We start from the raw sequence: 12,061 nt of genomic DNA, 5'->3' as shown, positions 1-12,061 counted from the left end.
CAGTGCTGAGACGGGGGAATGAACAAAACAAAGTACCTGCCCTTTTGGAACTTACATTCAACCCGGGGTAAAGAGGAAACAAGTAAATAAATGTGTGGTCAGTGGTGGTCAGTGCTGGCAGTAAAAATAAAGGTAAAGAGATTGTGATAGAATTCTGTGGGAGAGGGCTGCCATTTTAGGTAGAGTGGTCAGGGAAGGCCTCTCCGATGAGGTGAGGACAGAGATGGATGAAAGAGACAATGGCTGCACAGGAATAACATGTTTTGGACAGAAAGAGCAGCCAGTGAAAAGGCCCTGAGGTGGGAGCAGGCTTGATGTGTTTAAGTAAAAGCAAGGAGGCCCATGGATTGGAGGCAGGCATGGGTGCAGTTGAGGTCAGGGCTGGGGAGCAGGCAGGCAGCATCTTTCAGCCATTGGTAGGACTTTGGACTAGATGCTAAGTGTTGGGGGAAGCCATTGACGAACAGGCTTACTTCACAGGAACTTCTGGTATTTGATTTTACCCAAATAGGTAAAGGTAAATTTTGAAAAGAAAACAATTTGACATCCACGCCTGGCAAGTTCCATAACAGGTTTTGAGTTGGGTGACTGTGACTGCTTAGGAAAAGATTAAGCTGCTGTGATCCTTCAACACCAGCCAGACTCCCTCTCCACTCCACCACTGCAACTGGATGGGCCCAGACAGTTTATCTTGATCCAGCAAAGCGTTTGGCAAGACAGAAATGTGAGCTGGATTTAAAACTGAAGAATTTTGATAAAGCTGAAGAAGATCTCTAGAAGGTTGTTCCTTCTACAAGCTCCATCCTGGTTCTGAGCTGCCTGGTATTGTCATGGAGACCCCTGAAAGGAGGCAGGGAAGCTGCTCTCCACCCCGCAGGTGGCTGCTGGCTGTGAGGGAGCCCCAGCACAATGGGTGACTGAAGCCCATTCAAGGCAGCCTTGACAGATTGTAAAGTTGGGTGGAAACCAACAAGATGAAACTCACCAGGGACGAATGCTAAATCCTGTGTTGAGGTTGTGAAAAATTGGTTACATAAGAAGACTGGGAAATCTGGTTAGATGGAAATTTCTGAGAAAGAGGGAGGAAGGGGGAGAGGGAGAGACAAAAGGAGGGAAACAAGAAAAGAAAAAGAAAAAAAAGAATGAAAGAAGAGAAGGGAGAGAAGGTAGGAGGAAGGGAGTAAGGGAGGAAGGAAAGAAGGAAGGAAGGAAGGAAGGAAGGAAGGAAGGAAGGAAGGAACAAGGAAGGGAGGGAGGGAGGGAGGAGGGAGGAAAAAAGAATCTGGTATCACAAACTCACAACAAGGTTCTTTAAGTCAGAGGATCAACTAGGAGACCCAATGAGGAGAGAATCCTGTTGTCCTCTGGGGGACAATGTCCTTGCTCTAAGTATCCAATCCCTTTTGGGACACCACACTGTGAGAAGGAGAAGGTGAAAATCAGAGAAAACCAAGAGAGGGATACCAGATTAGTGAGGATTTGGCCACCCAGAAACTACATAATGATGACAACCAGAAACTGGAAAAAAAGAGAGCTTGGCTGTGAGGCTAGGGAAGGCTTCAAATGTGAGGTTCAAATGTAGCTAAGGAAGAAGGAAAAGACTGCCATACATGAACCAGTGGGACCGATTGGTGATTCCCAGAGAGAAACTGCTTGCACCTCTAGAAGAAATTCCTAAGCATTATGACTGCCCAACGGTGGATCTTATCTGAGTGGAGGTGAGCTTCCACTTCACCCTGGGCCAACAATAGCACCATTATCGCGCCCTTCCTCGTCAAGCATATGCTAGATCCTTTATATCATTATCTCAATTAATCATAACAACAGCCACACGAGGTAGAGATTATTACAATTCTCACTTTAAAGGAAGGCTGAGGACCAGAGGCGAAGTAACTTGCTCATGGCTCAACAGGCAGAAGCTAGAGACCAGGACTGACTGATTCCCATTGCGTGGGTGTTTGTGCAGGTAGAACTGGGCAGTTTCTACACTTTTTGGAAACACTCGTGACGGTCTCACCTCTTTGAGTGTGTGGTGAGCCTTTCTCCCTCCCAAATTTTGCACCAAATTTCAAGGGCTCTGGACCTCCAAGAACCCGGGTGATTGGACCCTCTTCGTTGCACTCCCTTGCAGCTCTGGGTCTGGGAGCGCGGGGTCGGGGCTGCAGGGTGAGCGGAGGGCGGGCAGGGCGGGCGGGCGGCGTGCGGAGCTGGGCGGTGAGGGGGCGGCGCCCCAGGCCCGCGGGGTGGGGCGCCGCCTGCAGGGGGCGCTGGCGGCGGCTCCGGGCGGAGACAATCGCGCTGAGCGGCCGCCGCAGCCAGAGCGGGAGCCCGAGCGGCGCGGCGCGGCGCAGAGCTGGGGCTGAGCGGGGCCGGCCGAGCGGGGCCGGGCGGGAGCCATGGGCCGCTAGGGCCCCGCCGAGCCCCGCGATGCCGCCGCCGAGTGGCCCCAGCGTCCTCGCGCGGCTGCTGCCGCTGCTGGGGCTGCTGCTCGGCGGCGCCTCCCGGGCTCCCGGCAAGTCGCCGCCGGAGCCCCCCAGCCCGCAGGGTGAGTCTCGGCCAGGAGGGGCAGCGATCGCGGGCCTGCGCCCCCTCCATCGGGCCCCCGCCCGCCAGCCCCCTCTTCGCGGCGCTCGTGAATTGGGGGGGTACTCTGTTCCGTGGGTTTGGGTGGGGGGAGCCAGGCGACTTCGGGTCGGCGCTTACGGGGGAGAGGAGGAAGGGAGAGGGAGACTGCCAGGGAGGGGGTCTCGGGGAGACACAATGGGGAGAGCAGGGGTCCCCAGGCTCCGCGCCGCCTCCCCCTCTCGCCTTGTTTTTCTCTCTCCTGGTCCGCGAGGCGCTGCTGCCTGAGCCATTGTCTACCGAAGACACCCCGCCCAGGGGCGGGCTGGGGCGGGCGCCCGCTCCGCAGCCCCCTGCGGGTTCCTCGCTCCCGACGCGGGCTGGGTGGGGGCGCCAGCATCGGCTGCCACCTTGGACCCGGACGGGGGCTGGGCGCCTGGAGCTGGGTTGGAAGGGGGGAGGGGAGAAGGGGGAGTGGGTGAGGCGGTGGGCGGATTGACTGCTCGAATGGGGTTCTTCGCTCTGGAGCCTGACAGCCCCCGGCCGGCCCCCCAGGTTCAGAATTGGGGGTGTACCAAAGAAACGCTGTCAAACCTTGAGGGGGGAGGGCATGCAGTTTGGGGGGATCTGGAAAAAGGGGTACGCGGTGATTCCCAGCCAAAGCGCATGGCAGGGCTGTGGTGGCGGAGCCATGCTGAGCTGGCTAGCTGGCTGTGGGCTGTGCCGGCTAGGAGGGCAGGTGCCTGGGTTCCCGTCCAGCAGACCTCCGGCCACTCCTATCCCCAGCCCTCCCCCAGGTCACCCCTCCTCATCTAACCTCTCCATCGCGGTGGAGGAGAGCCTCCCGGCGCCTCACGGGCCCAGGTGGGTGTGTGAGGTGGGGGGTGGGGTGGTCTCCTGCAGCGGGAGAGGGTGGGAGAGCTAGACCATGACTCCCTACCGACGCCTGGGTTCTCGGGGCCTCGCCCACTCCAGCCCTGCGCCCACCTTCCAGCCTCCTGCCCCGCCACCCCAGCTACTGTTCCCTCTATCGCCTCTGGGCCCCGTCCCTGCCCGAAACGGTGCTCTCCATTCCTCATCTCTCCACCAAGGAGCTGACAGGAAAAACAGGGGGTGGGGGGGGGGGGCGTCTGGATGAGGGAAGTGGGGTCCGGATGAAGGCAGGGGGTCGGATTTCCTCCTGGAATGAGGCAGGGCTGAAGCCTGGAGAGGCGGATACTGTATGGAATGCCAAGCTTGAGAAATGGGGAAGGCTCACCTCTGGCCTCAGTCTTCCCTGCTCTCTGCGGGAGGAGAGGAGGGTTTGATGGATAGGAAGGGGCCCTGGCTTCTCAAGAAGCCTCTCCTTCAAGTCCTGTACCCCAGGGGAGGGGGCCCAGGGCATTGGCTGGAATAGAGCCAAGATAGAGGGCTCTCCCAGGCCACTGGCTGAGAGCCCAGGTTGAGGGGAAGCGGGGAGAGAATCTGCTAGGCACCTGCCCACCCCTTCCCACCAATGTCTCCTTCAGGCCTACCCACCCACCCCTTCCCCTCATCTGAGGCTCTGGCCCTTAGAACCCAAAGCATTCCCTCAAATGACCATATTCCAGACTCCTGGGTCCCTTCTTCCCAGCTGCTCCATCCAGCTGCTCCTAGCCGGGGGTAGGGGTGGGGAGTAGCCAAGCCCCTCTGGCTTCTCAGAATTCCTCCTGAGTGGTAGTGGAGGAGGGGCAGGGAGACTGTCAGCTCCTGGGAAAAGCAGAGTAGGAAAGAGTCAAGTGTGTGCACCCACCCTGCCAAGTTGGGCTTTGGCCTGGGAGGGGTGAGGGAGGTGGGTTCAGGAGAACAGCTGGATGGGATGCCAGGGCCAGGCGTGTCGCTGGCCTTGGGGTTGGAAGCCTGAGATAAGACACCTGTCACTGTTGAGTGTCAGGCTCCACCCATGAGTCCCCCTTACCTCCCCATGCCCTGCTGCCCTGAGCTTCCAGGGCACTTGGACTCTCCTAGGTTGGACTCTCCAGCACCTAACCCACTCCCCACCCATCTTCTGGGCCCTGCAGTGAGGCCTCTGTACCTTTCTAGGTATGGAAACCTCCTCCCATTATTAGCAGCTAGGTAGGGGTGAGGTATGTTCTTGAGAGAGGGACCTTGCTGAGTGGAGAGAGGTAGATGGTACTGCGGATCAGAGAGGCTGCCTGGGGAGTCCATGACGACAACTCCAGGCCTGGTCCCTACCGGTCACTCTGTCTGAGCTCAGGACACCTGCAGGCCCACCCTGGACAAGCTGTCCTGGGTCCAGGGGCAGAGGTGGCTGGAAAGCAAAAAACTTTGACTTCCCTTCTCAGCCCTCTCCACACCAGTTTCCCTTGGGCCTGGGTCAGCCCCCCCAGATCTCCTTCCCCTTGCCAGGGCCCCAGCTCTCTGCCCATCTCCTGGGAGGAATGAGGGCGTTGCCATGGTGACTGACTTGTAGCTGACCAGTTGGGAGGGGGCAGGCAGTACTTGGGAGGGGGAGGGGTTAGGGAGGTACTCGGTTGGGCTTAGGGCTTGGGGTGAGTCCCTAAATCTGAAAGGAAACAAGCTTGTGCAAAGGATTCTGGGAAGAGAATGAATGAGGGGAATGACCAGCTCCCTAGTGTCCCCTTTCTCAGCTTTCTCTTCAGAACCAAAACTCTGACCCAGCCTCCCTCCCTCCCCTTCTCATTGGCTGAATCTTGGTCTCTCTCCTCTCCATCTGCAGACCCTTGGTCTTCTGCTTAGTCCTCCTTTCTCAGCCCTCATCCCTCTCCCCTCCCTGACACGTGCCCCATAGGGTCCAGTGGTTAAGAATTTGGGTCTAGAGTCATACTTCCAGGTTTGGATCCCAGGTCTCCCGTTAACTGCAATGCAAGTGTCTAAACTTTGAGTCTCAGCCTCTTAATCTGTAAAATGGACTGAGAACATATTTGATGGAGTCTAATACATCATTGACTGTAAGATGCACCATTATTTCATGTGCCAGTAAGAAAAGAAAAAATGCTGCCAATTGTAATTATGACATCATCAATCATAGGCATAATCTGAGTTCAGAAATGTTAAAATGTGGAAAAAGTGCATGTGTTAGCACCCCCTACCTCACAGGCTGGTGTGAGGTTTAAATGAGGGCCCTACCAATGCCGACTCTTAGGAAACCTTGTCTCACCTGGACCCCAAAGCTGCTTCTAACCCACAGCCCCCTCCTCTGATCTTGGGGCTCCCTCCAGTTCTCTTTCCCCCCGTTCCTCCTCGCTCTCCTCACCCCACAGAGATCCTGATCAAGGTGCAGGTGTATGTGAGCGGGGAGCTGGTGCCCTTGGCCCGGGCCTCAGTGGATGTGTTTGGGAACCGGATGCTGCTTGCCGCTGGCACCACGGACTCAGAGGGCGTGGCCATACTGCCCCTCAGCTACCGTTTGGGCACCTGGGTGCTGGTCACTGCTGCTCGCCCTGGCTTTCTCACCAACTCTGTGCCCTGGCGTGTTGACAAGCTGCCCTGTGAGTGCAGGGGCAGGTGGAGGGGGGGTGGGCAGCAGCTGACCCCATCAGCCCCTTCCCAAAATAGTCCCCGGGGGTGGAGGGGGCAGACTTTCCAGCAGCTGCTGCCCGGGCAGGGGTACACAGAGGGGGCTGAAGGAAGATGAAGTCACTGGGATTCAGATAGAAGGAGTGCCCGGCCTTGGGGTTTGGGGAGTGCTTTCTCTGGTGCTGACAGGCCACCCCTCCCACAGTGTATGCATCAGTCAGCCTCTACCTGCTTCCCGAGCGGCCGGCCACCCTCATCCTCTATGAGGACCTGGTGCACATCCTCTTGGGCTCTCCTGGTAAGGCTCCTCTTTCCCCCCTACCTCATACCAGCTCCTCTTCCTCCCCCCCTCTGACCTGGGTGTAGAGAGCTCCACTCTTCCACAGATTAGCTGGATGCCCTTGAGCAAGTCCCTTAACCTCTCTGAGCCTTAGTTTGTTCCTCTGTAAGATGTGGATATTGATAGTATCTATGTGATCAGATTGAAGTAAGGATTAAATATCATCAAACATGCAAAAAAAAAAAAAAAACAGCACAGAAGGTGGTCAATAAATGTTTATTATTATTGGGGCTTCTCGTGATTTCTATTCTCCCTCTACTCCTACCATTAGAATCCCCACTCCCTGCCACCTGTTTCACTGGTGGATCTACATGTACTTCTTGTGCACCTACTGGGTGCTTGGTTATGTTAGAAGGCTGCGAGAGGGTCATTCCATAGCTATTGGACAACTGTCAAGTGCAAGGCCTGGAGAAATCCCACAGTGGTATCTGTCTACTGACGGCTTCAGTCTCTGTGCTGCGCCAGGCATTGTGTCTGGTGCTGGGGAACAATGGGAAGAAAGAACCCGCTCCCTGCCTTGTGGAGTTCACAGACAAGTAGGAAGACAGATCCCTGTGAACCCTGAACTAATTACAAAGCAGGTAGAGCCGTGGAGTAGAGGGCAGCCGCCCTTAGTATTGAGACAACTCTACCCTGTGAGTGTAGCAGGGCAAGAGAATTTGGGGACGGGAGCTATGGACCATGTGGGCTTGGGAGTTGAAGGGGGAGCAAGGAGGCGCCCTCACTGGAGAGGAATCCAGATGCGGGGGCAGAAGTGGACAGTGAGGGTACAGGGAATGCTCTGGTCTGGCTCTGCAGGTGGCGTGCCTGGTGCAGACTGGTTGATCTGGCTCGTACCAGGGAGCCACAGTGGATTTTGGAGACAGAGGACACCCACCCCCCCCCTCCAATTTATATTCTTAGCTTGTGCCCTTGTTCCCAAGTTACTTGTTTGCTTACCTTCATTTCCCTGGTCCTGAACCAGAGGCTCCTAAAAACTGTCTTTGGAGGTTTGTAAAATGCACACAAGGGGCATCTGGCTGGCTCAGTCGGTAGAGCATGCAACTCTCGATCTCAAGGTTGTGAGTTCAAGCCCATGTTGGGTGTGGAGTCTACTTTAAAAAATAATTAAAAAATAACAAAATGCCAAATTATCTCTTTGTTGCCCCCTAGTTTACAGCCCTCCCATGGCTCCCACTGCTTTCAAAGTCAAGCCTCAAGTCCTTCACAAAGCTGACTGTGCCCTGTGGGGCCTACATGCCACTCAGTCACCTGGGGTCCCCAGCCAGCACACTGCCCCATGCCTCTGGGCCTTTCTCTTGTCCGTTTTCCTGGAGGCCCCTTTATATCCTATTTCCTGGTGGAGTCTTACCACGCAAGACTCCACAGGACCTACCCCAGCTGGGTGGGCCGAGTGGCCTTTGTACCGTATTTTAATAGCAAGGTATGATGTTAAGGGGCTGAGAAGTTGGGCTGGCACCAGGCTTCCTGGGCTTCAGTTAGGCTCCAGGATTGTGACCTTGGGCAAGTCACTAAACTTCTCCTGCCTCCATTTCTGCATGTATACAACAGGGTTGATAATGAAAGCACCTACTTCAGGGGCTGTTGTACTAATCATAGGGGTTAACACTGATTAGAACAGTGTCCGGTATATCTTAAAGCTTAATAAATGTTAGCGACGACCACACTGTACTGGAATTCTGTTTATACGCCCCCTCCACCCCAAAACAGGCAGACAGACAGACGCGCGCGCGTGCACACACACACACACACACACACACACACACGACCTAAGCTGTGTAATGTAGTAGTCAGTAGCCACATGTGGCTCTTTAAATAGATTAAAAATTCATTAAATTAAAAAAATGAAAAATGAATCCAGTTTCTCAGTCACACTAGCCACCTTTCAAGTGCTTAATAGCCATGTGTCTCTAATGGGGACTGTAATGGGCAGCACAGAGAACATTTCCATCCATCACAGCAGAAAGTTCTAATGGGTACCAAAATGGACAGTGCTGCACAAGACTGTGAACTTGAAGGCAGGGAATTGCGGATTGTGTTTTAGTCAACTTTGTATCTCTAGCACCTAGCACAGTGTTGCCACACAGTAGTCAATAGTAACTGTTTGAGGACCTGAACCTCAGCATTTTATGGGTTAATGAGGAAATAGTGTTTCAGAGAGAGCAAGTAACTCGCTCAGGGTCACACAGCCAGGACTAGATTTCAGGTCCGTGTCCTTTTTCCTTTCCAGGTTAACATTCTATGAATGCCCAGTTCTCTCCCCAAGTCACAACCCTCCCTGACCTTCCCAAGTGGCCTGACCCAATAGCTCCCTTCTCCTCGGATACTTGCTTTCTGCTCCTGGTCCCTGGGGAACCTTGTCCCTGGCCAATCCACAGGAGGCCCCCCCCTCTCCATCCAGGTGCCCGCTCCCAGCCGTGGGTGCAGTTCCAGCGCCGGGCTGCCCGCCTGCCGGTCAGCTCTACCTACAGCCAGCTCTGGGCCTCGCTCACACCCGCCAGCACCCAGCAGGAAATGCGTGCTTTCCCTGCCTTCCTGGGCACCGAGGCCTCCAGCTCAGGTATGCTGGGTGTCAGCATGGAAGGGATGTCCTCCTCCCGTCAGGACTCACCCCTCAGCCCTTGTGTCTCCTTCCCCCACCCAGGCAATGGCTCCTGGCTGGAGCTGATGCCGCTGGCTGCTGTCAGCGTGCACCTACTAACAGGCAACGGAACAGAAGTGCCACTCTCAGGCCCCATTCACCTGTCCCTGCCCGTGCCCTCCGAGCCTCGTGCCCTTACTGCGGGCACCAGCATTCCAGCCTGGAGGTTCGACCCCAAGAGTGGTGAGTGCCTCAAGGGGTGCAGCCGCTGGAGTTTGGGGAAAGAAAGTGGGACTTAGCTGGGGCAGGGCGGGGGTGGGGAGTGGCATTGAGTTTCATGAAACTCCCGCCTCTCCAGGGCTGTGGGTACGCAACGGCACTGGTGTGATCCGGAAGGAAGGCCGGCAGCTCTACTGGACTTTCATTTCCCCCCAGCTGGGGTACTGGGCAGCTGCCATGGCTTCCCCCACCACTGGTGAGAGATGGGGGGACAGTGGGGACAGGGGGCAGTGGGGGAAGGGGAGGTTGGGAGCATAGACTCCTGAAAGGCAGGAAGGGCGTCCATGCCTGGAATGCTAAGCCCTTGCCTGGCACAGGACTGGTCACCATCACATCAGGCATCCAGGACATCGGCACCTACCACACCATCTTTCTGCTCACCATCCTGGCAGCGCTGGCCCTGCTGGTGCTCATTCTGCTGTGTCTGCTCATCTACTACTGCCGGTGAGTGCCTCCCAATCCCCCAACCTCCCCTCATCCCATGCGGACAGAAGCCTGCTCTGTGCCTGGTGTTGGGCTGGGCGCTTGGGCCCCAAAGATGCATAAAATACAATTCCAGTCTTCAAGGCACTGACAGGAAAGGACCGCCAGTGCACATGCACAGACCTGAGAGACTGGTGGCTGAAGAGACGTGGGGGGGGGGGGGGAGGCACGACCCACAGGCCAGGCCCCTCCAAAGGGACGGTCGGCAGCCGCTCCGCCTCAGGCTAGACGTGGCCCTGGTTGGCTTACGTGCTCCCCCCAGGTTCCCACAGCGCCTCCTACAAGCGAAGGACACCCACAGACACTCAAGCTCTTTCCACAGACCTCTCCCCAGGCCCACCTGGGTTCCCCAGCATTTCTCCTGAGTCTCAGGCATTCTCCCCACCCCTCCAACTATATTCAACCCTCGCCTTGCAAATATGGGGTGAGGGAGCAGCTCAGGCCCCCAACGCTTTCCTGAGGTCCCGCCCCCCCCCCCAATACCTTCCAGGAGACGCTGCCTGAAGCCGAGGCAACAGCACCGCAAGCTGCAGCTGTCCGGGCCCTCTGATGGTAACAAACGAGACCAGGCCACCTCGATGTCCCAGCTCCACCTCATTTGTGGGGGACCCTTGGAGCCCGCCTCGTCGGGAGACCCTGAGGCTCCGCCCCCAGGCCCCCTGCACTCGGCCTTCTCCAGCTCTCGGGACTTGGCCGCCTCCCGGGACGACTTCTTCCGCGCCAAGCCGCGCTCCACCAGCCGCCCGGCCGCCGAGCCTGGGGGCGCCCGCGGGGGCGAGGGCGCGGGGCTCAAGGGCGCCCGCTCCGTCGAGGGTCCCGGCGGGCTGGAGCCAGGCCTAGAGGAGTACCGGCGGGGGGGCTCGGCGACCCCCGCCTTCCTGCAGGAGCCGCCCTCTCCGCCGCCGCCCTTCGAGCACTACCTGGGCCACAAGGGAGCAGCCGAGAGCAAGCCCCCCGACTTCCTCCTGTCGCAGTCGGTGGACCAGCTGGCGCGGCCGCCGTCGCTCAGCCAGGCCGGGCAGCTCATCTTCTGCGGCTCCATCGACCACCTCAAGGACAGCGTCTACCGCAACGTCATGCCCACTCTGGTGATTCCCGCGCACTACGTACGCCTCGGCGGCGAGGCGGGCGCAGCGGGGGCGGGCGACGAGCCAGCCCCACCCGAGGGCACGGGCCCCGGCCCCGCGCGCCCTTTCCCCCCGCCCGACCCCCAGCGCCCGCTGATGCAGGGCCACTCGAGCGCGGGCGGCGAGGGCGGCGGGGGGCGGCGGCGGCGAGGGCTGGGGGGGCGGGCGCTCGGCGCCGGTCAGTGGCTCGGTCACCATCCCGGTGCTGTTCAACGAGTCCACCATGGCGCAGCTCAACGGGGAGCTGCAGGCGCTGACCGAGAAGAAGCTGCTCGAACTGGGCGTGAAGCCTCACCCGCGCGCCTGGTTTGTGTCCCTGGACGGGCGCTCCAACTCGCAAGTGCGCCACTCCTACATCGACCTGCAGGCGGGCGGGGGCGGCCGCAGCACCGACGCCAGCCTGGACTCGGGCGTCGACGTCCACGAGGCGCGGCCTGCGCGCCGGCGGCCCCTGCGCGAGGAGCGGGAGCGGGAGCGGACCCCGTCCGCCGCCCCGCCGCCACCCCCCGCCGCCGCCGCCGCCTCCCGCGCCCCCGCGCCTGGCGCTCAGCGAGGACACGGAGCCGAGCAGCAGCGAGAGCCGCACGGGCCTCTGCTCCCCCGAGGACAACTCGCTGACGCCGCTGCTGGACGAAGTGGCGGCGCCCGAGGGCCGGGCGGCCACGGTACCCCGGGGTCGGGGCCGCAGCCGCGGGGACAGTTCCCGCAGCAGCGCCAGCGAGCTGCGGCGCGACTCGCTCACCAGCCCGGAGGACGAGCTGGGGGCGGAGGTGGGCGACGAGGCGGGCGACAAGAAGAGCCCTTGGCAGCGCCGGGAGGAGCGGCCGCTTATGGTGTTCAACGTCAAGTAGCGGCTCCGCCCGGGCCGGCCCCGCCTCCGCCCCCGCCCCTTCCACCCGGGCCCGCCCCCAGGGTGCGTGCCCCCGGGGCCCGCGGGGGCCCTCGCTCTTAGTCTTCAGTCCCCCTCCTGGAGAGGTGCCCGGGGGCCTGCGGAGCTGTCCAGTGGTATGTACTGGGTAATGTTTCGGGAGGGACCCGTGTCGACCTCCGACCGGGAGGTGGGAGGGGTCCAGACTCCCATTGGGAGGTGCTGGGGAAGGAGGGCTGGGTGGGGGGAAGCAGTGCCTGTATAAACGTGGCTGTACATAGAAAGATCTATTGTGGGAAAGC

At 58.9% G+C, this 12,061-nt stretch overlaps 1 protein-coding gene across 1 annotated transcript; it reads left to right on the top strand.

Annotated features, from left to right (window-relative positions):
- Window positions 1–2,427: 2,427 nt before the first annotated feature.
- FAM171A2 (family with sequence similarity 171 member A2) lies at window positions 2,428–11,798 on the top strand. Its single transcript, XM_047093552.1, is given in 10 exon segments — window positions 2,428–2,545; window positions 5,826–6,053; window positions 6,287–6,379; window positions 8,823–8,981; window positions 9,066–9,245; window positions 9,361–9,477; window positions 9,599–9,725; window positions 10,255–11,023; window positions 11,025–11,364; window positions 11,396–11,798. Coding segments are annotated over 10 exon segments (2,478 nt in total). The 3' UTR covers window positions 11,743–11,798.
- The last annotated feature ends 263 nt before the right edge of the window (window positions 11,799–12,061 follow it).

Source organism: Lynx rufus, unplaced genomic scaffold, assembly GCF_022079265.1.
Source record: "Lynx rufus isolate CCGP_SWC_20201006 ecotype Redwood Valley unplaced genomic scaffold, mLynRuf1.p SCAF_34, whole genome shotgun sequence".
Lineage (NCBI taxonomy): Eukaryota > Metazoa > Chordata > Mammalia > Carnivora > Felidae > Lynx > Lynx rufus.
The sequence above is the reverse complement of the archived record's forward strand: the minus strand, read 5'-3'. Positions and strand labels throughout refer to the sequence as shown.